The sequence below is a fragment of the Sturnira hondurensis genome, unplaced genomic scaffold (assembly GCF_014824575.4).
Source record: "Sturnira hondurensis isolate 20B ecotype Veracruz unplaced genomic scaffold, ASM1482457v3 Scaffold0016663, whole genome shotgun sequence".
Lineage (NCBI taxonomy): Eukaryota > Metazoa > Chordata > Mammalia > Chiroptera > Phyllostomidae > Sturnira > Sturnira hondurensis.
In genome coordinates, this window is record NW_028089294.1 from 15,631,667 (window position 1) to 15,654,653 (window position 22,987).

General features: G+C 55.6%; 1 protein-coding gene across 1 annotated transcript in view; it reads right to left on the reverse strand.

Moving 5' to 3' along the window:
* Positions 1 to 2,130: 2,130 nt before the first annotated feature.
* Positions 2,131 to 22,987, reverse strand: part of KCNK3 (potassium two pore domain channel subfamily K member 3) — a 37,493-nt gene continuing 16,636 nt past the window's right edge. Inside the window, exon 2 of the mRNA XM_037066759.1 lies at positions 2,131 to 5,467. Within this exon, the coding sequence (XP_036922654.1) occupies positions 4,509 to 5,467 (959 nt within the window). The 3' untranslated portion in view covers positions 2,131 to 4,508. The remainder of the gene's footprint in view (positions 5,468 to 22,987) is intronic.

Consider the following 22,987-nt stretch of genomic DNA (forward strand, 5'->3'; position numbering starts at 1 on the left):
TTATGGAGGGGAGGATCGGCCTTCTCTCTTCATCAGACAAAGAGACTTCAAGAGACCAACATTTCCCCGGACTTGCTCAGTGGAGCATAGGACCCGGAGAGGTACTGCAGACACAGAGGGGCAGGTGTTGGGCGTGGGTCGGGCGAGGCTGGGGTCAGCTGGCATAAGCAGCTGTGCTGGCTGCAGCGCTTTTCAGAACCTTTCTAAACTCAGATGCCTTGTGCCGTGCTGTGCATGAGTGATGTGCACAGTGTTTCCCCAGGTTCCTTTGACCCAGGAGCCCTCCTCTATGAGGTGTATGATGGGAAAGGTTTGGGGGCGAGTTGCTGATGTAGGCCTCTTCCTCTCTCGGCTCCCAGGAAGCTTCTGTCTCCATCTGACTCTCACATGGAGTAACCATATCAGCTGGGATCTTGGTGTATTGATACCCCGCCCCCACTCTGCTTTTGGCAACGCTGTACACGTAATTTTTAGTGCAGGATGCCTCAGATGCTCTGTGGGAGTGAGGAGGGCAGTCTGGCATCACCTGTAGACAAAGAGCCCATGCTGGGACTGGGGCAATTCTGAGCCCTTAGGAGCTGTGGGCAGGGGCTGGCATGCAAATCACTGCTGCCACAAATCTGATCACCCCTGGGAAGACTGGGGTGAATGAACACTGCCCTGCCAGGATTCCTTCGAGCTTTGGTTATTTTGTCTTGGGTGATGAAGAAAGGAGGGCAACCGTCAGCACGTTTGCGTTCTGCAGAAACTGTTTAAGAAAGTAAAAGCAATCTTGTACTGGTCACTGCTGACCTCAGAAATGACATTTCTGCTGCCGTTGTCCTAAGAGAGTCAGAGGCAGCTCATTGGGCTGTAGGCAGGAAGCCCAGGCTTTTGACAAGGTGGTCTTAGGTGTAGGTGAGCCAATGGGAGCTGAGGCCACCAGCCAATGAGGACTCTGTCCCAGGAGCCTGCCAGCAGCTGCAGGAAGCAGCCAGGAGCACTGTGACACTGTGTTCCACCCCCTGGGGTGGGGTGGAGGGTAGTGGTGGTGCAGGGGCCACTGCTTCTTTCTTTGATCCCCAAATCCCCAATAAATCTCTCTCTCTGTCTCTCTGCCTCTCTCTGTCTCTCTCTCTCTCTCTCTTTCAGTTGACTTATGTGGGTAGGTGGGAAGACTGGGAGAAAGTGCCCCTACCCTGACCCCCTTTATTTCTCCAGTATTTTTCAATCTGCAGGGATCAAAACATTAATGGGGAGAGAAATAAATTTAGTAGGTTGTGACCAGCATTCTATAGCCTGAATTAGAACAGAATGTCGTAGAATGCTTTGCTTTGCATGTAGGAGGGGTTAGGCATTGCTCCACGAAGGAGAGGTAGGTGGGTGCAGGGTTGCAGCGCAAAAGGCCTTACTCTGTGTCTCACTCAGCAACATCTCAAAGCCACTGGCTAGCTGATTCCAGGGGCTGGCACCAGCTGGTCAGGGTGCAACTGCTGTCCAGGTCTGCCCTGGGCTCCGGGGTCCAGTCCCAGCCAAGTTGTCACTGCAGAGAAAAATGTGTCCCGAAGAGAGGTGCTTGTGATGTGTGTCCCTTTGAAAGGGGCATTTTGTGTGTGTGTGTCAATCAAGTTGCTGAGCCTGGAAGGCCCTGCGGGAAGGAAAGGGCCTTCCCACTCCTGGCTGTCACTGTCAGCTGGAGGGTGTCCAGTCAGACGCTGCAGGCTGTCTAAGAAGGGGGAGCACTGGACTTGGCATCCCCAATTCTGGTTCTAATCCTGGGCCGGCCACTCAACTGCTGTGTGACCCAGGGAAAGTGACTTACCCTTTCTGGGCTTCAGTTTACTCATGTACAAGGGGAGAACTGGACCAGGTGATTATTTTCCTAAGGTATTGTTTTGTTAGTATAGCTGTTCCAGGGTGACACAGAAATTCTGGGTCTTGAAGGAAATCACAAAAGGGAAGCCAGTACTGTGCCCAGGCTTCTCCCTGAGGCCTCTGGCAGCACAGGTCTAGCTGGCCCTCAGTGCCTTAGCTGGGTGTGTCTGTAGACCCTGGTGAGTGTATAGGGGTGGGGGTGGGGCAGCGGATGGCTGCTCTCTGGCAGCGCTCACGGTCTGCGACGACAGAGGCAGCTGAGTCGGAGCTTGGTCTCCATGGACAGCATTTATTAGGCGCCATTCTCAGTGTGAAGACAGATAGGCAGAAGGGGCTAAAAGTAGGCCATGGCAGCCGCAGCCTTTGGGGTCCAGGGGCTGCCCGGGGTGGGGGTGTGGGCGTGGGGGCATGTCGCCCACACGTATTGCATATTCTGTGGCAGTGTGCCCAGGCATAAGGCATTGGGGAAGCAGAAAGGCTGCCTGCAGCGAGAGGGGCGGGGGGGTGGGAAGCGACACTGGCCTTCCAGGTCCCTGGGAAAGACCCAGCCAGAGACCAGAGACCGGAGACCGAGCGGTCTGCCCGCCCAGTCAGGGCCGTTTAGCCTCCTTCCCCACCATCTCCTTGCAACTTTGGTTGTGACTCCCTCGGGACTGACAGGACGGGACCCCTCGAGGGCAGGGTCACACACAGGACAGAGGCAGCCAGCACTGCTCCCCACTCCGGCATAGACACAGAGGACACCCCCAGATTCTGGGCCTGCTCTCCTTGGCACGTGGGCAGCCAGCTCCTCCACACTGAGACAGGACTCACACACAGGCTGGGCCAGACTTCCTCCCTCCCGGGGTTCCCAGAGGCTGAGTATGTGGCCGGGGTTGGGCTAAGGCTGAGCACCCTGTGGGCCCCCTGCTCCAGCTTTCCTCAGTGCCAGGGTTGGCCTCGCTTAGCGGTGTTAAGGAACTGACATGGGAAGAGCATGAGGGCAGCATTGAGGGGGGAGAAGCCCCTCATTCATCCATCCGTTGATGCTATCCCGAGTCACAGTTCCAGCTCCAGTTGTGGGGCCCCATCCACTGCTCTCCGTCTGGGCTTCTGGGTTGCAGGTGGTAGGCAGTGGGCAGGCCAACTCCAAGCTCCCCACCCGGGAGGGACATTCTTTGCTGCAGCCTTAGCTTATCTCCAGCCTTGGGACATAGGCACGAACACTGGCTGTGGGGTCAGGGACAAGGTCCCTGCAGGACATGCCATGCTAGTCCTCTAGGCTGCTGTGTCCAACTCCCAAATTTTTGGAGAGCCAGCTTCTGGCCTTTTCTCCACGAGGCCCCATCCTGCTTGCTTTGGTCCCAAGGACTCCCCTAGTTGTAAGCAGGTAGTCTAACTCAGGGGTCCTACCCTGCCTCAGGGGTCCATTCAGAGCCCTGCCTCTTGACCACAGAGTAGAGGCTGAGCTCCCCTCCTGGCTCAGTCCTGGGTTCTGGGCCCATTTTAGGCCCAGGTGCCCGCGCGACGCCAGTGTACAGGGCAGGAGCTTTGCTTTCACGAGCGGGCAGAGGAGCTGGAAGGAATGAGCACTCAGCCTGGGAGCAAGCAGCCTGGGTTCTTGTTCCCCTTTGCCTTTTGCTGTCTGTGTCACCTCGGGCAAGTCCCAAACGCCTGTCTGTGTCTCACTATCATCTGCAAAAGGGGGCATGAGAACTCCTACCCTGGTGACCTCACTGGAGTGCTGTGGGACTCAGATGATGGATAGTCAGGATAAGGTTTTCAGAGGCTAAAACTTACTCCAAAACTTATTTTGTCTGAGTTGGTAACGGTGAGCCGTGGCCAGGATGGCAAGTAGAGACCTTTTTGATCCAAGGGGAGTGTCTGGAAGGCTAGACTCCACCTGCCCCCTCTGAGAATCTGACTGGAGGCCACTTAGTTCTCACCTGCCGGCTGGACCACCCTGCAGACCCGAGGGCTGCTGCCTCTGCCTTCCCTTCCCTGCCCCTCCTGTAGCCTGCCTGCCCTTGCTTCTGTCTGCCTGCCCGCTGGGGTCTAGCTTTAGGGACTGCTGGGTTTCCACTTTCTCATAACTGCAAAGCCATGCAAAACAACACAGAAGGTCGTGGGAGCTTGGGAGACACAACAGGGGATGAGGAAGGGCAGTGGACTGAGTAGGGGTGACCTAGACAAAGACACCCTGGCTTCTGGAGCCATGGGAGGGTGGGAGACCCGGTAGGACAGAGGTATAAATAGAGATGCAAACGTATGAGGAACACACAGGAAGTTCCCTCCGGACAGAGGAGGTGGGGGTGGGGTTGTCTGGGTACCAGCAGGGCCTCTGAGAACCGGGGATCTCTTTTGATTTCTAAAGGGATGGGGAGGCTCCCAGCGTCTGCTTTCCCCTCCCTTCCCCCCAAGTTTCACATTTCTCGGAATTTGCAGGGCACAGATAGGGGCTCCAGGGGTCCTCAGAGCCCCAGCTCCTGCTGGCTGGTGCGAGCAGGCACAGTCGGAGAAGGGTGGGGGGAGACGGGGAGGGTGGTGAGGGATGTGTAGGGTGGCCCACGGGCTGAAGGCGGCTGGGGTGGCCCCCTCGCCGACCCCTGCTGCTCCTCCAGGCAGGAACCCCGCGCAGCCCGCGCTCCCAAATGCTCCAGGCCCCACGCGGCCGTTCACACGGAGCTCCTGCGCTTCATGAGGCCGCGGAAGGTGGACAGGCTGTGCAGGCCTGTGGACACGGAGCTGATGGCAGAGCGCTGCGCCCCGCTGCACAAGCAACGGTGCGAGGGCGTGTCGCTGTAGCGGCCGCCCCCTCCCGGCGACGAGTGGCTCTGCTCCACGCACGTGTCGGACGTGGAGAGGTCCCGCGGGATGATCATGGGGATGGAGTACTGCAGCTTCTCACGGCTCTTGTACCAGAGGCACGAGCACATGGACTGGAAGTGCAGCACCTCAGCGTAGACATTTCGGAAGCCGCCGCCGCCGCCGCCGCCGCCGCTGCCCCCGCCGCCGCCTATGGCGGCCGTAGAGGAGGCGGTGTCGGTGGTGTGCGCGCTGCCATCCGCGCCCAAACCGCCGCTGCCGCTGCCGCCGCCGCTCCCGCCCGCCTGCCCGTTGCGCGTGAGCAGTGCGCGGTGCTCGGCGTCGCGCTTCTCGTCCTCGGCGTTCATGGTCATGAAGCGCAGCACCACGAGGTTGAGGAAGGCGCCGATGACCGTGAGGCCCGTGAGGATGTATACGAAGCTGAAGGCCACGTACTGCGGCTGCGTCTGCAGCGCCTGGTCCTTCTGCAGCGCCACGTAGTCGCCGAAGCCGATGGTGGTGAGTGTGATGAAGCAGTAGTAATAGGCCTGGAAGAAGGTCCAGTGCTCATAGTAGGAGAAGGCGGCGGCGCCGATACACAGCGTGCTGATGCAGGAGAAGAAGCCGATGAGCACCATGTTGGCCATGGACACGTCGGCGCGCCGCATGCCCAGTCCCCTCTTGGCGCGGTGCAGCAGGTACTTCACAAAGGTGTTGATGCGCTCGCCCAGGCTCTGGAACATGACCAGCGTGAGCGGGATGCCCAGCAGCGCATAGAACATGCAGAACACCTTGCCGCCATCTGTGCTGGGCGCTGCGTGGCCGTAGCCTGGGGGAAAGCAGTGGGAGAGGAGAGAAAGCGAGAGTTATGGGCCCGCCTTTCCAGAAACCCTGCCCCTGCCTGTCTTCTCTGCTCTGTGCCTCCCCCACCCTGTGGGGTCTGGCCTCTCCTTCCTTCTAGCCAAAGAGAGGACAACACACAGTTCGGGCGTATACCCCATGCTCTGTGCTAGCTCCTTGCTGTTGCTTTTCTGTTACTCTGGTGTCGACTCCATGGGGTCGGTAGAAGGTCACACTGTTTGGAAGCAGAGCTACCAGTGTTTGTTTGAACTGCTTGGCTTCAAAGACCTGACCTGTCTTTTCTGCCTGGAGAAGGAGCTGATCTGTGGGGCTGCCGGGAACTTCATCCGGAGGTGGGGGCGATGTGCAGGGCGCTGGCGAGCCAGTGAGGAGATCTGGGCTCTAGCTGGTGTCTGTGGGCTTTGCTCCCATGCCTAGTCCTCTCTGGGCCTCAGTTTCCTTGACTCTAAGAGGAGAAGCTTGTACTGAATAGCTCCCGAGATCCCATGATTCAGGGCGGAGAGAGGGAAACTGAGGCATGGATGGCTCCTTGATGACTTCCCTCGGAGACATCCCCTCCCCCAATATCCCGAGGCAGCTGGCCCACCAGGACCAGCAAAGAAGAAAGGAGACAGTGCCTTCTCCTCACTCTCTCCCTAGCTGGATGAATCAGTGCTTCAGGGTTCTTATCAGCCCCAGTCTGGGCCTCTGGGCCATTGTCTGTGCCTGGGCCCAAAGTAGGGTCTGTCCTCAGGGGGAAAGTGGCATTGTCCTCGTCAAAACAGGAGCCCTGGATGTCCTTCCAGATGTTACTACCACTAGCAGAGACCCCTTGTCTCTGCCCACTCTTGTCCCCACAGACCCCATAGGCCCCACCAGCCCCCACAGAGCCCAGAAGCCAGGCAGAGGCAGCAGCATCCCCCCCAACCAAGCATCAGATGGCCTTTAGTCACAAGTTCTGTCTGGTGACCAGAAGGGGAAAGGACCCTGGGTAGGAACTCAGAAGACCTGGGCACACGTTCTGACCCTGTCACCAATGGCTGTGTGACCTTAGGCTACTACCTTCCCTCTCTGAGCACGGTCCCTCATTTGTAAAATGAAGACTACTGGTCCTGGTCTTCCTCCTGCATTGGGCTGTTAAGATATTTACTACTTGTATTAACAGTATTATTATAATAAAGGAATCCTGGCAGTCTTTCCAAATTTTCCCCTTTCTAAGCCTGATCAAAACTTAACCGAATGCTGCTTCTTCCATGCAGTTGTCTGGATTCTTCCCAGCTGGCAGTGATCTCTGCTTGGAGTGGCACGGAATGTTCAGCTTTGAAGTCCAGGCCAATACTACCACCACCCCGACTCTGTCCCCAGGGCCACCAACCAGACACGTACAGTGAAACAGGAGCTTAGGGTTGTAGGGTGGGCACTGCTGGTCCTTGTCATGTTCCTTTCTAGTTCACGCCCAGGTGATGTACCCAAAACACGTTCGATGAGGCAGGGCAGGATGCTGTGTGCTTTGGTGTCTGATCTGAATTCAGATCTTTACTCTGTCATGGACTCTGTGTGTGTGTTTTTAAACCTCTCTGGGCCTTAGTTTCCACATCTATAAAATGGGGCTAATGAGCAGCACCTGCCTCATAGGGCCTTTGGGGAGAAAGAGTGAGATAATGTATTTATAGTGAGATAATGAAATAGTGGGATAACAGTGAGATAATAGAGCCTGGTACATACCAAGTGCCCAGTAACAGCTCACTCAGATGCATAATGGGCAAAGACCCAGATCGCCCTCATGTTGCCAAGAGAGCACCTGGGCTGGGGGTCAGCTCGGTTCCAGGAAAGTGGACACCTCTGTCAGCCCAAGGTCATTGGAGTCTTAGAGCTCAGGAAGGTCTGGGGACAGCTGCTTGGGGTGTGCAAGGCTATGGGCTACTCTGAGAATGGGCTGTCCCGTCTCCCAATCCTGGCATCGAGCTGGCAACTTCGTCACCCTCTGCCAGGGGCCTGGACGGCTGAGCTGCTGAGCCACCATGGCTGCCTGTCCGCGTCTCAGCAGAGTGAGAACAGATTGTGCCCGCCAGCTCAGCCATGGCAGCCAGATCACAACTCACCTCGACAGCTGGGCAGGCCCTGAGCCAGAGCTGCTTCTCATCCTGTCCTTCCCTGTCCCCCAGGCCAGCACACCGAGCACGGTGTGGGGGAGGGCCTGGCACTGTGGATGGGGCTGGATAGGGATTGGGCGGCCAGGGCTCAGCCCCAGCCTGACCACATGCTGGTTGTGTGACCTTGGGCAAATCCACCCCCCCTCGCTGGACCACTCTTACCTTTGTGCACTCTAGGGGGGCGGGGAGGTGTTGAACTACAGCTGTTAATCCCTGTCCTGGCCGCCTGGCAGAGCAGTCTCGGGGGTAGAGGAGAGACTGTGTGGAAGTACTTTGGAATCCGTGGAGTGTCTGACGGAAGCAGCAGTGGAAGAACCTCACGGGGCAGCTGACCTGCGAGTGCAGTCCTGGGGGTGGGGGGAGTCTCTGCAGGGTCAGGCAGCCACATCCCACCGTCAGGGCAAAGGAACCCCTCTGGCCATCACCACCACCACACCCCGTGTTTGCTCATAGGCCGTGACTTCACCTGGCTCAGCATCCTTTAGGAAGACCCAGCGCGCACCTACCCGGCAGCCTCACTGCCCACAAAGCCCCCCAGCTTCAGGGGGACTCTCCCTGATCTGAACACAGCCCACATCCTAGCAGACAAGACAGCCACCTCTTCCCCTGGATGGTCCTCCTCTCCGCCCCTGCCTGCCCAGGTCCTGAGTGCCCCATGCTTCCCCTGTCTCCCAGCCAGAAGGGCCTGCCTCCTGCTGAATGCCGTGATTTTCAGAGCAAGCCATGCATCCAGGCTTAACCAAAGGCTCCGCTCACGCCAGAGCCTCACGCCTCACTGCAGCCACTGTCCTGTGCAGGGTGGCCCCAGCCTGGATGGGCCTCACCCTTGAGATGCTCCCAGGGCGCACCCTCATTTCCTACCACAGGCTGAGGCTTAAGGTCTTATCCTTCAGGTCCACTTTTAACTCTAATTCTCAAAAATGTCCCACTACAAGGTTATTATTATAACCCACTCCATTTGCTAGTAGGAATAATAAAGGCTGGAGAGGGCTTGTGAGTTGGCCAAGGTCTCTAGGACTTTCTGACTCATCGCTCATTCTGATGCTTCAGAGCCAGTTCATTGCCCAGAAAGGGTGACTGGGATGGGAAATGGGGACCCCAAGAGGGGAGCCCTCTACCTGAGGCCTTGTCGCTGGGCACGGCCGAGAGCTGGGCATGGCCGTGAGCTGGGCATGGCAGAAGTGGCAACGGCAGCACCATGCCCAGGGAATCAGACGCTGCTGCAAGCGTCGGGCCCAGGGTCAGCACACCCCTGCCCCTTTGCCTCTTCTGCTGTCACTGGGCGAAAGGACACGAGCTGCGAGGGCCTGCTTACGTGGGCACTCCGCTCGGAGGGGAGCCAGCTGGGGTGGAGCCATTCCCAGGGGACCCTGGGAGGTCTGGGAAGTGACTGGGAGTTTGGTAAGGCCTGTCTGCCTGCCAGCCGGCCCATTGCCTGCCTGGTCAATGCCCATGCCGGGCTTGGGTTTATGAGGGAGAATGGGGCAGAAGGTAGCTGCCATCTTCTCCCTCTTGTCCAGCCCTGCATCTCCCCGTGAGGGATTCCATCTGTCCTCATGTGTCACTGATACACACAGAGGCTGCCATCTGGAGACCCTCCTTCACACTATCCTATGGACTGACCAGCCAGAACTCTTGCTCAGACTCCAGTGGCTATCTCTCAGAGCTCTGTCCCCAGGGCTGTCCCCACCTCCCCAGCCCCAGCCACCCTGCCCGAATCCTCCATCAACTTAAAGGTTCTAAGGGCCAGAGAGGCCCTTAGCAATCATGTGGCTCATTCCTTCTATCCTGCAGATGGGGAAATGGAGGCCCACAGAGGGAAGTGACCTTCTTAAGGTCACAAAGCTAGTGAATGGCAGAGACAGGACTATAACCCAGGATACTGAGTTCTGAACTCAGTGCTCTGTCCTCTGCCCTCTGGCTCAGTGTGACCAAGGTTGACCTGCTCATTCCACCGTGGCCCAGCAGTCCCTGAGAGGGAGCGACTTGGCGAAGAGGTGCTCCTGGAACCTAGCTGGAGGCGTGCACGTCACCGGAGGAAGCCAGGTGCTGGACATAAATATTAATTATGAATATCTGGGGGCAGGAGGAAAAATGAGAAGTGAGATGGGCATCCCTGGGCCTCAGTTCTCCCATTTTCCTGCCGGCATCACCAAGGAACTCGGAAACCAGCCGAAGCTCTGCCTTCTAGGGAGATGTAGAAGGCGGGGGCCCAGCCATGCCTCCTGGTGGGCTTTCTCTCCCTGTGGCCCGTTTCCTTCTTGTCAAAGTACAAATGACCAGTCTGAGCCTTGGTAATGGCCTTGGCTGGACAGGGCTCAGTTGCCTGCTCCCCACTGACCTCAGATGCCCACTCCCCATTGGCTCATGTGCCTGCCAGCCTGTGTGGCTGACCTCGTGCCACAAAGCCAGAAGGCTGGCCACAGCCTTGGGCGGGGAAAGAGAATAGGGCTAGGAGGCAGGAGATGGGGTCAGGGTGGAGGTTCTGACTTGACCCTGACTATAACTAGCTTTGTGCCTTGGGCAAGGCCTTCTCCTTCTCTGGCCTCAGTTTCCCTCATCTGTGACATGGGAGGATAGGGCAAGAAGAAAGATTCCCATCTTTTTTCCTTGCAATGGGTCCCTTTTATTATTTCTTCCTGTTCACTCATATAGAGCCTAAATTTTGAAAGATCTGATTTGTGAAGTACCATATGTCAATCAGGGCAGCATAGCTGCCACACAGAACAGGCACCAAATAAATAACTTGGACAGCACTAATTATTTTCCCATCAAAATTCATTAAGAACATGTCTGCCAATCACAACCTTTGATTAGCATGGGATAACTGACTTTATGAGACTGAACCAAGGTATTATTGCGCTTTGGAAATACTGAAAACAGGATTTGTAGTTCCTACAGGGGATCTGAGGCGTGGATGAGAGTCTGGCCTTTGGAGCCAAACAGCTCTCAGCTCCAGCCACGGTAACTCCTCTGAGGGCCTCATCTTCCTCGTCTGTGCGACGGGAACTCTCCCTCGCCGAGTTGCTGTGGGATTGGGCGCGTTAGTAGACTTAAAATATTTAGGACCTTGGGATCAATAAACACACATCATTAGGATGAATATTTTGATGGACTCTACAGCTCTTTTCAGCATCCTCATCCCGTGATAGTGTTTACCAAAGTGAATTTCGTGGGAGACCAGTTTCACGGACAGTTACTAACTCTCAGGTGAGAACAGAGGTGCTCAGTTAAATGAAATTGCAGGAAGGCTGAATTTAACAGAATTCATGGCCATTTCATTTGTGTCGGCTTTATCAGAGCCACGCACCTGTTTAAACACGCAAGGGCAGTCCAAGTTGGGAGAAAAGGCTGAATTTTCCCACTTGTTTGACCTTCCCGCACTTTCCTCCCAATACACGTTGCTGGACAAGGATTCCCTGGGGCACGGTTTGGGGAGCTCTCCTCTGTGGCATCTAAGCCCTTCCAGGACTTGAGATTCTCTGATGTCCCTTCTCTGGTTGGCTCAGCCCTTCCATAGATCAGGGGCGCACAGCCCTTGGCAATGCCTGGCTGCAGCTGTTTCCTGATTCCCCTCAGACCTAGTTATCTAATGTAAATACTGGTGCTGGCCGGGCTAATGTTTGCCCGAAGGGAAGATGGAACAGTGACCTGGGGTGCGAGGTGCCCAGAGACCGTGAACTCTGGGCCAAGCTGGGCTGATGCAAAGCTGGACACAGGGAAGGGGCCTGACCTGAGGGCGCTGCTTGGGGCTGGGGCACAGCCAGAGAGGAGTGGGGGTGGAAGGAGGCAGAGGCAGCTCCCGGGGACGGGCTGTTAGACGCAGCTGCCCCAGAGAGGAGCCGGGCTCTCCTGCCGAGCCTGAGCCAGAGCAGCACCTCAGAAAGGCCCACCAAGAGCCCCGCCTCCCCAGGGCCCTGAGGCACAGACCAGGAGCTGCCCCTTTGCCCTGGAGATGGCAGCAGGAAGTAGGACAGGGTCTCCGAGGAGCCTACGGGGTGTGGTAAAGGAGACCAGGCAGAAGGTAGAGGTACCTAGGCCCTCCGGAGGGACAGAGGGGGCTGTCCTGCTTGGTGCAGTGGGGAGAAGTCCAGGCCGTCTCCCTCCTTTAGAATCCAGCACAGACACCTCCTTTTCTAAGAACATTCCTTTCCAGAGCTGGAGGGGCCTGTCTGCCCTCCTCAAATGCCTGGAACTTGTGCACTCAGGCTCGAAGATGAGTCCAGCAGGGCATGAGTTCCTGGAGGGCCAGTGAGTCCCCTCGGTGTCCTGCACAAGGCCTGCCGGGAGCAGCGGCTCAGCCAGACAGCCTCCAAGTCTGGGATGTGGATGAGAGAAACCTCCCCTTAGACACCAGCAGGGGGCAGGGTGGTGGCCTTGGCAGAGAGCCTTCAGTGACTCATATCTCCTGCCCTCCCTGTGGCCCAGAGGCCCTTGCAAAAGGGGATCAGTGTCAGGGCCCCAGAAGGAATCCCCCCTGCTCAGGGCCTGACTGAGGCCTGTGCAAGGCCTGGGAAGCCACCAGGGCCTCAAGAACCTGGGCTCGGGGGAGGGACCAGTGTGCAGAACTGGGTCTGGAGTTTGTCCCCTCTAGGCCAGAGCTCCTGGGAAGGACAGCTCTGGAGCACAGCACCCTCCCTCCCCCACCCTCCCCCTTTCTAAGGCCTCTCTTCCCATCTTCCCAGCTACTCTTTCAGCTCTTCTCCCCACTCCCCACCAGCAAGTTCTCTCCTGTCTCTGCTTTCCTCCCAGACTTTGCAGTGCAGGCCCACTGCTCTCTCGTCTCTCTCTCCTTGAGCTCGCTACCATCCACAGGTGCTTCTATTACTCTGATTCAGGGTCGCCTGGCATAGAATGGCCGTCATCACTCCCATCCCCCACCCTCCCTAGACCCACAGGATTAGGGGGAGTGGAGGGGGAGGGTGCTGGTGTCATGGAAAATCCCTGCGGCAGCCAAGGTCAGTGTTTGCAGACACAGCCTGGCCTGGAGCCAGGCCTGCCTCCCTGGCCAGCTCCCTCTGGCCTGTCCCAGAGGGTGGTTTTGCACAAGGGGCCCTTCAGGGGCACCCTGGGGCTGCTCTGGGTGCCTGGGGCCAGGGGCTGAGGGAGCAATCAGTTCTGGAGTGTGTTCAACTCACTCATTTTATAGATGCGTAAACTGAGGCCCAGAAGGGGGCAGGGAGCAGCTCTAAGTCAAGGTGAGTCAGTGATAGAGCCAAGACTGGAACCCAGGGCCCTCTGTCCCAGCTCAGTCTTCCCCGCAGAGGGGGGCAACCTAAAGTCTGTTCGGGTGGGCCAAGGAACAGTGAAGGCTTCCAGTAAATCGAGGGCTAGACTTGAGGCTGGTGATGGGGTCAGATTAAGTATAAATAGACCCAGAGGATCAAGCCATGGTCCTTGATCTCAAAACACTTCCTGTCTGAAGGCAAATCAAATGAAATAGCTCAGTGGAAGCACTTTGAAAGCATCCCGGACAAAGAAGAGGTTATTATGACACAAATGATGTAAACGCATGGCCAACAGTGAGAAATGTTTTTGGAAGAATTTAAGACAGGGGCTGAAGGAGGGCTAGAGGTGGAGAACTTCAGTTGGTATATCAGGAAGGGCTTCACGGAGGAGGTGGTCTTGCCCCTGAGCTCTGAAGAATGGGTGGGAACCGCAGGGGACACAGGGGAGTGGCCTAAGCAGAGATGCAATGCTAGGGAGTTGGGTGGAGTGCGGAGAAAATAGGCCTTTCTGAGGCTGGTGGGCCCCCTCACATATTGGGGGGCAGAGGGGAAGAGCACGCTCCCTCAGGCAGGCAGCTCCACGAAGGGCATCGGGGACCTTAGAAACGCATCCGCCCACTGAACCTGCAGTGGCGCTTCTAGGGATCCATGCTGGGAAAACAACCAGAGAGCGGAACAAAGATTTATGAACAAGAATATTTATAGCAGCATTTTCATTGTGAAAAATTGTAAACAGTCCTAATGTTCACTATAGGGCTTGGTTAAACATATTAAGGTATATTTATGTGTTGGAATATCGTGCAGCAATTAAAGTGCTGTTCTTGAGGAGTCTCTTAATTACATGGAAAACCACCACAGAATGCTAAATAAAAATGGTAGGGTGGAGCCCTCTCTGTACAATGGGATCCCGCACTGAATATAGAAATGTAAAAAAAAGTGTCAACACACACACACACACATACACACGTACTCAGAAAGAGAAGCTGGAAAGAAATATACTAAAAAGTTCATAGAGTTTATCTCTGAACTATGGGCTCATGATTAATTTGAATTTTCCTTGATATATTTTATACTTCCTACAGGAACCTATCACTTTTATAAATAAACCGCAACGAGCATTATCAACGCAACAACAACAGAAAGCCTGGTTTCCTTGGAGCAGAAAGCTCACTGGAGGGTGAAGGTTGGTAAGGCAGGCAAGGGCTAAAGCTTGGAGGACTCTGAAGGGCAGGCGCAGGAACTTGACCCTTGGCTTGAGGGCAATGAGGAGCCACTGATGGCTCCTCGGGAGGGGAGGTCCGTGTCCAAGATGTATAGAGGTGGATTTTCCTGGCATCCCTGTGCAGGACTTGGCAGTGGAATATGGGGAGCAGGAGGGTCCATCAGGAGGCCTCTGCAAGTCCATTGTCAAGGGCTTAGCAGCACACTGAGCTCAGAAGGGGAAGGGGAGGGAGGAGAGAGTAGACCCACAGTGTGTGAGCGGCTCTTGTATTTGTGGGTTCAAACCGTAATCTCCATGAGGGCTGGGATTTTTGTCTCTGTTGTTGCTGCTCTTTCCTCACACCAAAAAGAGTGCTTGGTTGGCACGTGGCTGGCATTTGACAAACCTACGCGGAGTGAGTGATTTAAGGAGGGGAGGCATCAGAGATGAGACTGAGGATGGAAAGGGGCGGAGTCAGGGAAGATGGACAGAGTACAAGGCCCGGAGTGGGCAGTGTCATGGAACAGGGCAGCAACCCAGGTGTCCTGGGCTGGGCACCAACCTGGGGCCCATGGGGTGTGTTCCAGGCCAGCTGCTGTACCAGGTGGCCACAACCTAGGCCTGTTGTCTGTCTGCATCCTTATGACCAGCTGGACAGGACATGTGTGAACACAGAACTTCTAACAGATTGGATCTGGTGGGGTTTTAATTACATGAATCCACCAGGGACAGCCTGGCATTGAGAAAGGAATTCTACGGCGCGATTTAAAGTGGACTCAGCCATCTGCTGAGATGCCAGCCCTCCTCTGTAAACTTCTTGAAAGGCTATGCCTGTAACTCCCGCACCCGGCTGGCCAGAGTCCTACACTTACACTCTCTGGCTTTTCCTGTTTTGCCCATGGAGGAGAAGCAGGTGCCTGTTGGCATCTCCTTGTCAGCTTTCCCCAGAAAGGGCTGACCTGCCCCCAGCAAGAAGCCCTATTAGGTCATGGAGCAACAGCGGCCAGCCCAGGGCTTCCCTCTTGGCCGTACCATGTGTCCTGGAGCTGAGCCCGCCCAGAGGCTGGCTGCTGAAATCTCACCCTTTGGGCCATGTTGCAGGGGTGGGGTGGGGTGGGGCCCAGGGGGGCAAGGGTGAACAGGGTTAAAGAGCACCTAGCCGGGAACTGGAGGCCTGGCTCCCGTCCCAGCTCTGCCCCATCTTGCTGTAGTCCAGGCAGTGGAGGACTTTTTTCTGTAAAGAACCAGACAATAAATATTTTAGGTTTCATAGTCTGTATGTAACTACCTAACTGTGCCATTGTATCAAGAAGGCAGCCAGTCACACACAAATGAATGGGTGTGGCTATGCTCCAATAACACTAGTTATAAGAACAGGTGGGGGGCTGTGTTTGGGCCCTCGTTTGCTAAGCCTGTGGTAGGGCCTTTGTTAAGGCGTGTCAGCTCCTTGAGCCTCAGTCTTCATACCTATCAAATGGGAAGTTAGATTAGAAGGTTATTTGTATAAATAGATTGCTAACTCCCTGTTCAATGTAGTGGAGAGGGATGAGTGTTGAGCGGGGTCTGGAGCCCCAGACTGCACGTGGAATTGGTATCCACAGCCCATTGGAGGGCCACAGCTGCATTTCCACATTCCTGGACACTGTTCATGCTTTCTTTCCTTTTTCCCCTCCTGATAGGCTTCGACTCCTTCATCATAGCTCATCTCAAAAGTCACTTCCTCTGTGAAGCCTTCCTTGATCTCACCCACCTAAACAAATCAGCACTTCTGGAGCCCTTGATCATCACTCACAATGCTTCAAACATTCATCCATTCAACTAACAGACATTTTTGAGTCCTTAATATACACAGTGCTCTAAGTTCTAGAACATCAATAATTCCCGTGTTCAACTTCTACAGGGCTTTGTCATTAATAAGCAATTCTATGCCTTCTATTGTGTGAGTTCATACATCCTTCCTGTGGAAGGGGTGTTGTTATTATTATTATTCCTATTTTGCAGATGTGGAAACTGAGGCTCAGAGACATAGAAGGTTTTATCTCAGTCCATAATGCTAGAACCAAACTTGAAATTCAAAGGCAGTTCCCGGTTCACTGTGGATGCCCCAGGACTCTTGCACAGGGATGGAAGTCACAAGACCTGGGATCTGGTTCTAGCTGTGGCACTGTGTGATCACAGGCAATATCCTGTCCTTCTCTGGGCCTAGAGCCCCTGCTGTGGGAAATGAAGAGGCCGGAGGAGATATTCTTGGAGCCCTGCAACGTTCTAGGGTCCTGGGCATTCGGAGTGGCCATGCTCCCTGGAGAAAGCAGGAATCTCAGAGGGACTCTGTTTGGTTCTCAAAGTAGTGGCACTGAGCCTTTGGGCATGCAGTAGATCTACAGCTGCCGGGGCCCACGTGTGTCTGCAGAGCTGTCCCAGTTGGCACGGAGCAGATGCTGTGGACGGGGCAGGGGGAGGGGAGGGCCAGAGCTGGGCGGGCCTGGGCAGCGCTGCTCTGAGTAACATGCCCCCAGTGGAAGCAGAGGGGCAGCCAGTGTCAGCTCTTTAGAGACACAAGATCGTGTCTCTTCCACTCCACTTCTATGCAGCCTCCTAGCACAGGAAGCCACGTGGAGTCAGGAAGAGGTGGCTGCGTGGCCCTGCCTGAGCTTCCCTGGACCGAGACAAGCCAGAGGGCTCAGGAAGTCTCTTTGGTCCTCAGGTTCTCCCTACCTACTGCTGAGCCCTGAGGGGCCCTAACCCCACCTCTGTCTAGCCCTGGAGACCAGTCTCCCCGGCTTTGCGCCTTTGCTCACTTCAGCTGCTTCTTCCTTCTTTTTTTTTTCCCTCTTTGCTCCTCCTCGTCATCTCATTTTGTCCTCTAGGTCTCCCTCTGGGCGTTGAGGACGAGAAGGTGTCTGGGACCTTTCAGCAGCTCTGGGAGCCCGAAGCAGCTGGCATTAGTGGTGATGGTGGCAGTCAGTGGTTAACAATAGTGGGGGTGGTGATAGTGGCTAGTGATAAAGTTCACGTCCACTGAGCATCTGTGCACCAGGGGCACTGTCTTGAGTGTTTTAGTCACGGCCTTTCATCGACTCTTCAGAAAACATTTTATGAACTAGGTATTATTTCCATTTTACAGATGAGAAAACTGAGGCCCAGAAAGTTTTCTGTAACCCATTCAAGACCACGCAGCTAGTGAGAGACTGAGTCAGGGCACCAGCTCAGGCCTGTCACCTTGCGCAGCCACACAGATATGAGGTGATTAGATGCCACGTTCTGGGCAGCAGGAGCCCTGGTTTTCCCGCTGAGTAGACTGAGCCCAGTGGCTGGGTGACTCGGACAAGGCCACACAGGTATGTGGCCAAGCCAGGCCTTCCTAGGCCAAGTCCTGCTCTCTTTCTTCAACTTCTCAGTGGCCTCCAGCATCTCATGGACCCAGGGATTGGGGTCCTTGGCCTGTCTGAGTGTGCTTTCTCCAGCTAAGATTCCTCCTTCTCCCCATCCGGGCCCTTCTCCCAAGAGGCTTGGCCTGAGGGTGCACTGGTCTCCCCAGGAGGTGCGCTTCGCCACCCTGAGCCAGTTCTAGGAGAGGGAATGTGGCACCTGGAGGGGTTGAGGTTGGAAGCAGGAGCCCCATGGAGGCTGTAACCCTTGGCTGCTCTCAAGAATATCAGCTGGAAAATCAGGGAAATGAAAATGGCTCCATTCCCTCTTAGCTTGTCTTAATTTATTAATTGAGCAAACATTTCTTAAGCACCTACTGCTTTGTGCCAGGAACTTGACTAAGTGCTGGGAGAGAGGAAGCAGAGACAAGGATGGCTCGGTTTTGCCCTCTGGGAGAAGAGACGAGTCAGCGGGCAGGGGAGAGAAGACTGTCCCTGAAGCAGAGCCTCGCCGCAGGGCGGACTGAGTCTAAGCCAGAGGGCCACAGTGCGGGTGGGGCTGCGGCAGCCACCTTGCCAACGCTCCTGGGACTGGGAGTGTGGCACGCTCTGCTCCCTGTGGCCTTCCAAGGTGGCCCTGGACACCTGGAAGCATTGTTTAGGGTGGGTGTAAACACCTGGCTGGTCCACAGAGCTGCTTGGTCCCAGCTATCACTGGAAATTGGATCAAGGTCGCTGACTGAGGACGGATTTTTTCCTCCCTTTCTGCTCCTTTCTTTCTTCTCCTTCTTTCTCATCTCCTTCTCCTCCTTCTTTCACCATTTACTATTTTTAAGTAAACTTTTTCTTTTAGAACAACGTTAGGTTTTACAGAAGTATTATGAAGACCTTCCTTCCTTTTTTTAACACTCACTGCCTCCCCTGAGTTGACGCATCACCGGCCGCCACCGTGTTCCCACCTCCGTCTCCGCTGCCTTCTCCCAGGAAGCCTTCCCCCTGTTCTGGCCCTCGCGCATCCCCATCTCTCCCTCTCCACCCAGCACTGGTCTCTGCAGCTCACTCGGCCTCTCTTGGCGCACACTCCCTGGCATGTTTACCCATCTCCTTATGCACAGGGATGTCTCTGTGAGCAAAGCTCCTTCTAGTCAAGTCTGCCTGCGCAGAATGAGGGGAGCCGGCTGGCCTGGGGTCATGCCGGACACTGGACGAGGCTTTTGGGAGGTGGTCAGGGCCCAGGCCCAGTCCCCTGCAAGTCCCCTGGTCTTGCCTCCTGGCCTCTCCTCTATGCCAGATGGGTCTGGGGTGGCAGGCGAAAGCAGGGAAGGGATGGAGCGGAAGAAGAAGGGAGGGGAGACGAAGCGAGGGCACGGATGGGCCAGAACAGAGCCTGTGCATTCTCTGCTCTTAATGCCCCTACTGATGATGGCAACAGTACCAGGTGATCCAGAGACCTGTACTTTGTCAATTTTCTCTAGTCTTCACCCTGACCTACCTTCAAGATGGGCATTATTAGCTTCTTTCTGATGAGGAAACAGAGACGGCTTGCCTAAGGTCAGACCGATAAAGATTGACAAGTCTAGGATTCAACCTAGATCTTTGGCCATTTAAGTCCCCGCACTGTCAGGTGCCCCTGGGACCACTCGCTTTACTCCCGAGCATGGTGTCCTGCAGGCCATTACCCTAAGGTCAGTATGAACCAACCCCCAGGGCAGGATCTGGTTCCAGAGTCTTGGTGCTCTGCAGACAGTGGGCACTCAGACCACGGGAGCGGGGAGATGGTGTCCTGATGGCATCCCTCCAAAGACCCTCTTCTGAGCCCCTCCCCATCTAGCTGATGAACCCAGAGGTGGGGGGCCAGTCCTTTCTGTCCTAGGGAGCAGCCCCTGGAGGCCTCTTGGGATGTGTTAGTAAGGTCCTGTGCCAGACATGGCAGGAGGGGAGGAGGGGGAAGCCGGAGGGCGGGCGGTGAGGGCTCTGGGGGAGGCCAGCGATGGTGGAAATGTCTAGGGTGCCTGCTCCCTTCTTGCTTCTTTGGAGCTCTTCTTCTCACAACAACCCTACTCAACCTAGGCAGTGCTTTGTACCAGGTGACCCTGTCCCAGGTCACAGTGGATTGGGCCAGAGATGGACCCCCGATCCAAGAGGACCCAAGCTATTGGCTGCACTGAGCAGATCGGGTTGTCTCTCCCAGGTACTGTGATCAGAGGCTGGGTGGCTGGTTCTCGCCAGGACCTGGGTGAGCCAAAGTCACATGCAAGTCAGAGTTACAAGGGAAGAGAAGCTAGAGTGACCGGGAAGAACAGAGGCAGGGACGGTGTGGCTTTGAGAGGGGAAGGGAGAGGCCTGGGCTTCTGACTGTGGGCCTTTGACACTGGCTAAGTGATACTGTTTCCTTTCTGAAGTCCCTATTACTTGCAGTGGTCCAAGGGGGTCACTGTGCCCAGGTGGAGCTCTAGCCACTCCAGTGACAGGGGGGGGGTCAGGCACCTAGGTGTGCTTGCAAGGTGAGCCCACAGCCCAGTGGGCTGGGTTTTAGGGGCTCCTCGTGGATGCTGCCCTCTACAGTTTGGGAGCATTCCCATCAGTCTCCATTCGACAGGTGGGGACAGTGAAGCTTAGAAACGCTGGGTCTCACCGGAGCTTGCAGCTCCAGTGCTGGACCTGGGACCCAGGTTTCCCGATTCCAGGCCTGCGGCTTCTCCCACAGCCCACGCTGCTGCTTCAATCCCCATCTAACTAGGTGGCCTTGGGGGGTAGAAATACAGTGTGTAGAGTGCTTAGTATAAGACCTGGCATGTGGAGGATCTCAGGAAGAAGAGGCTGTTATCAATTTGATTATTTCCCAAAATACAGATTGGAGTTGCTACTCACCACTCCGAAAACCTCCCTTAGTTCCCCAAACGTACACAATATAGTCTAAGGGCTTCCTGGTCCAGCTCAAAGGCTGGCCATCCACAGCCTCACCTGCCCCCTCTACCTGGCCTCCCCTCTCCTGACTCTGCCAACATCTTAGTTCCCTCTGTTGCAAGGGTTCTCTGTGCCTGTCCATGCCTCGCCTCTGAGCACTTCTTCATGCTGTTGGGGGCTGTCTGGAGTCCCTGCCTCATCTCTTCCGCCCCACAAGGACAGCTCCAGGAATACGTTCTCCTGTCCCCCAGCTTTGTGTGGAGGAGGGGTCCCTCTCCCATTGGCCCTCCTTGCTCAGTGTCTGTGGTGGATTTCAGTGGATACATGAAGCTGGTTTTGATGGGTGAATTGTGTTTGGTGGGGTGGATCTTGTGTGGCCCCGTGGGCCCCGTCTCCATCACCTGCTTCCCCACTCTCCTTTCTGGTCATGGCTAGTGGCCCGGAGAGATCTGGGCTGGCAGGCAATTTGGCAGCAGATGCCAGGAGATGTGAAGGAGGTGTTTCTTAGGCTCAGCACCCTCCCTGGGGCTCAGAAGCTCAGATGGTATAGGTTGGCATATGGCCCAGGAGGAGAGGGAGTCCCGGCAACAGGGACTTCAGCCTGGAGGCAGCTGCCAGGACCTTCTCGCCCTTTGAGCCAGCCTGCAGATGTGTCCCCTCCTACACACTCACTTCCATACCCCACACGTCTCCATGCTGGCCTCTTGGCACAACTCCCTCCACCAGTCAGGGCAGAGAGTGCGAGACCCAGATAGGCTATGGGGTGAGCACACCCAGGGAGGCGGGGAAGTCTGTACCTCCATAAAGGGGAGGAGAAGCCCCCACAGGACCTGGCCTCTGGGACCTGCTGATCCTTCAAGTTCTACACCATTAGGCATGTAAAGAAGCCACCAAGTCCAGCCCTTCCCCCACAGAGGCCCAAAGGACCGGAGAGGCTCTTCTCAGAGGCTAAGATTCCACCACTCTCCATGGAAACGCACTGCACTCAACCCTACGCCCTGTCTGTCGAAAAACACTCGTTAGGCAGAATGAAGTGACCAAGGCTCAGGCCATTCCTGCTCAGCCTGTCTTCAGTGGAGATAGCAAGCAGCTGTCCCCATCCTTGGGGACACTGCCCTTCACCAGAGACATGGAGGCAGACGCTCATCCCCCCACCAGCCCCCCGCTGCCTGACTCACCCCAGGCTTGCCACCCCTCCTCTGACCTCTGATTTCCCAGCCTTTTCAATCAACTCTGCCACTCCAACCCCCGCCTTCAAGCCCTCCATCCACACCGCTGTTCACAGCCCAGGAAGGGACCATAGACTGGCCGGGCCAGGGTATAATAAGAGCATGACTTCATGGCTCCTATGGCTTATAGGAGCTGCCTATTTATGCATTGGTGTCCTGAGCTTGCTTTTTATGGTGCCAAGAGCTCTAAGCTGGGCAGTGTCCCCAGGATCCAGTCAGTGTCCCCAGGACCCAGCTCTCTCCAGCTACTGCTTATCGTTTGCCATGTCTCTCCTTCCTTCCCCTCAACTCCAATGTGGATTCTGGGAGAGCCGGCTTTTTCTGCACTTGACTTTATTCAAATGATTAGATGCCTCTGTCATCGCTCCCTCCTCCCCAATTCAAAACAATATCAGCGGACCTTTATATAGAGAGCTTACTAGGTACCACCCTGCTCTAAGGCAGTGAATGCTCAAACACCCTGTTTGGTAAGTACTATTATTATCCCCATTTAAAGATGCGGGAACTGAGCTACAGAGAGATTGACTTGCTCAAGGTCATGTAGCAAGTACATGGCTGGGCCAGGCCTTCCCTATATGGCTTCTTCTACTCTCTATTCTCTTTGCTTTGCTCCCTTCCCCCCTCCTCCCATTTCAGAGGAGGCCGGGAGGCTGATCCCCTAACTGTCCTCTGCAGGGGCCCTGTGCTTTTCCTCTTGGCTAGCTCCTAGTCACCCGATTTGAGGGAATTTTCAAAATGTCCTCTGCTAGCTCCTCATGATTGGCCCCGAGTCTTTTTTGTTTTTCAATTTAATTTTTATTGTATTTTTCCCATTACCTTTTAGTCCCCTCATACACCCCTGGTGTCAAATCTGTAAAAAAAAGGAATGACAGGGAGATAGGAGGAAGGGGGGCAGGCCCACCGTGCCTCTCCTCAGTCCTGCTCTCCCCTCACCCGTCAGCTGTCCCCACTTCATCTACTAATACTGGTCTCCCCAGGAGCGTCAGAAATTTCCTGAGTCCCAGACCCAGTGCCCTGTGGCCAGGGCTGCCCTAGCTCCACGACACTCTGGGACAAAGGAGAACAAAATGGGCCCGTCCGGGCAGATGCAGCCTTGGGAGTGCCCAGCTTGGTGAGCAGGCTGGACTTCAGCAATGCACCCCCCTCGGCTGGATTCCTCTGCACAGTGCACACTCGGGACCATCCCACATGGTGGCTTTGGCCCTTGGCTTCTGCATTTTCCTTTATATTCTGGCCACACTCAGCCCTGAGGGCCAGTCCTCCTTCTGTTGAAAACCAACCTTCCTGCTTTCCACTGGTCCTTTGCAGTGTCCTTGGCTGCCTCTGCTTCGTTCTGCACCCTGCTTGTAAGCATGGACCACGGCTTTGCCTGGGTGCTCTGACGCTGGTTCCAGGGAGGCCACGGAGGTCTGGCCTCCTGCCC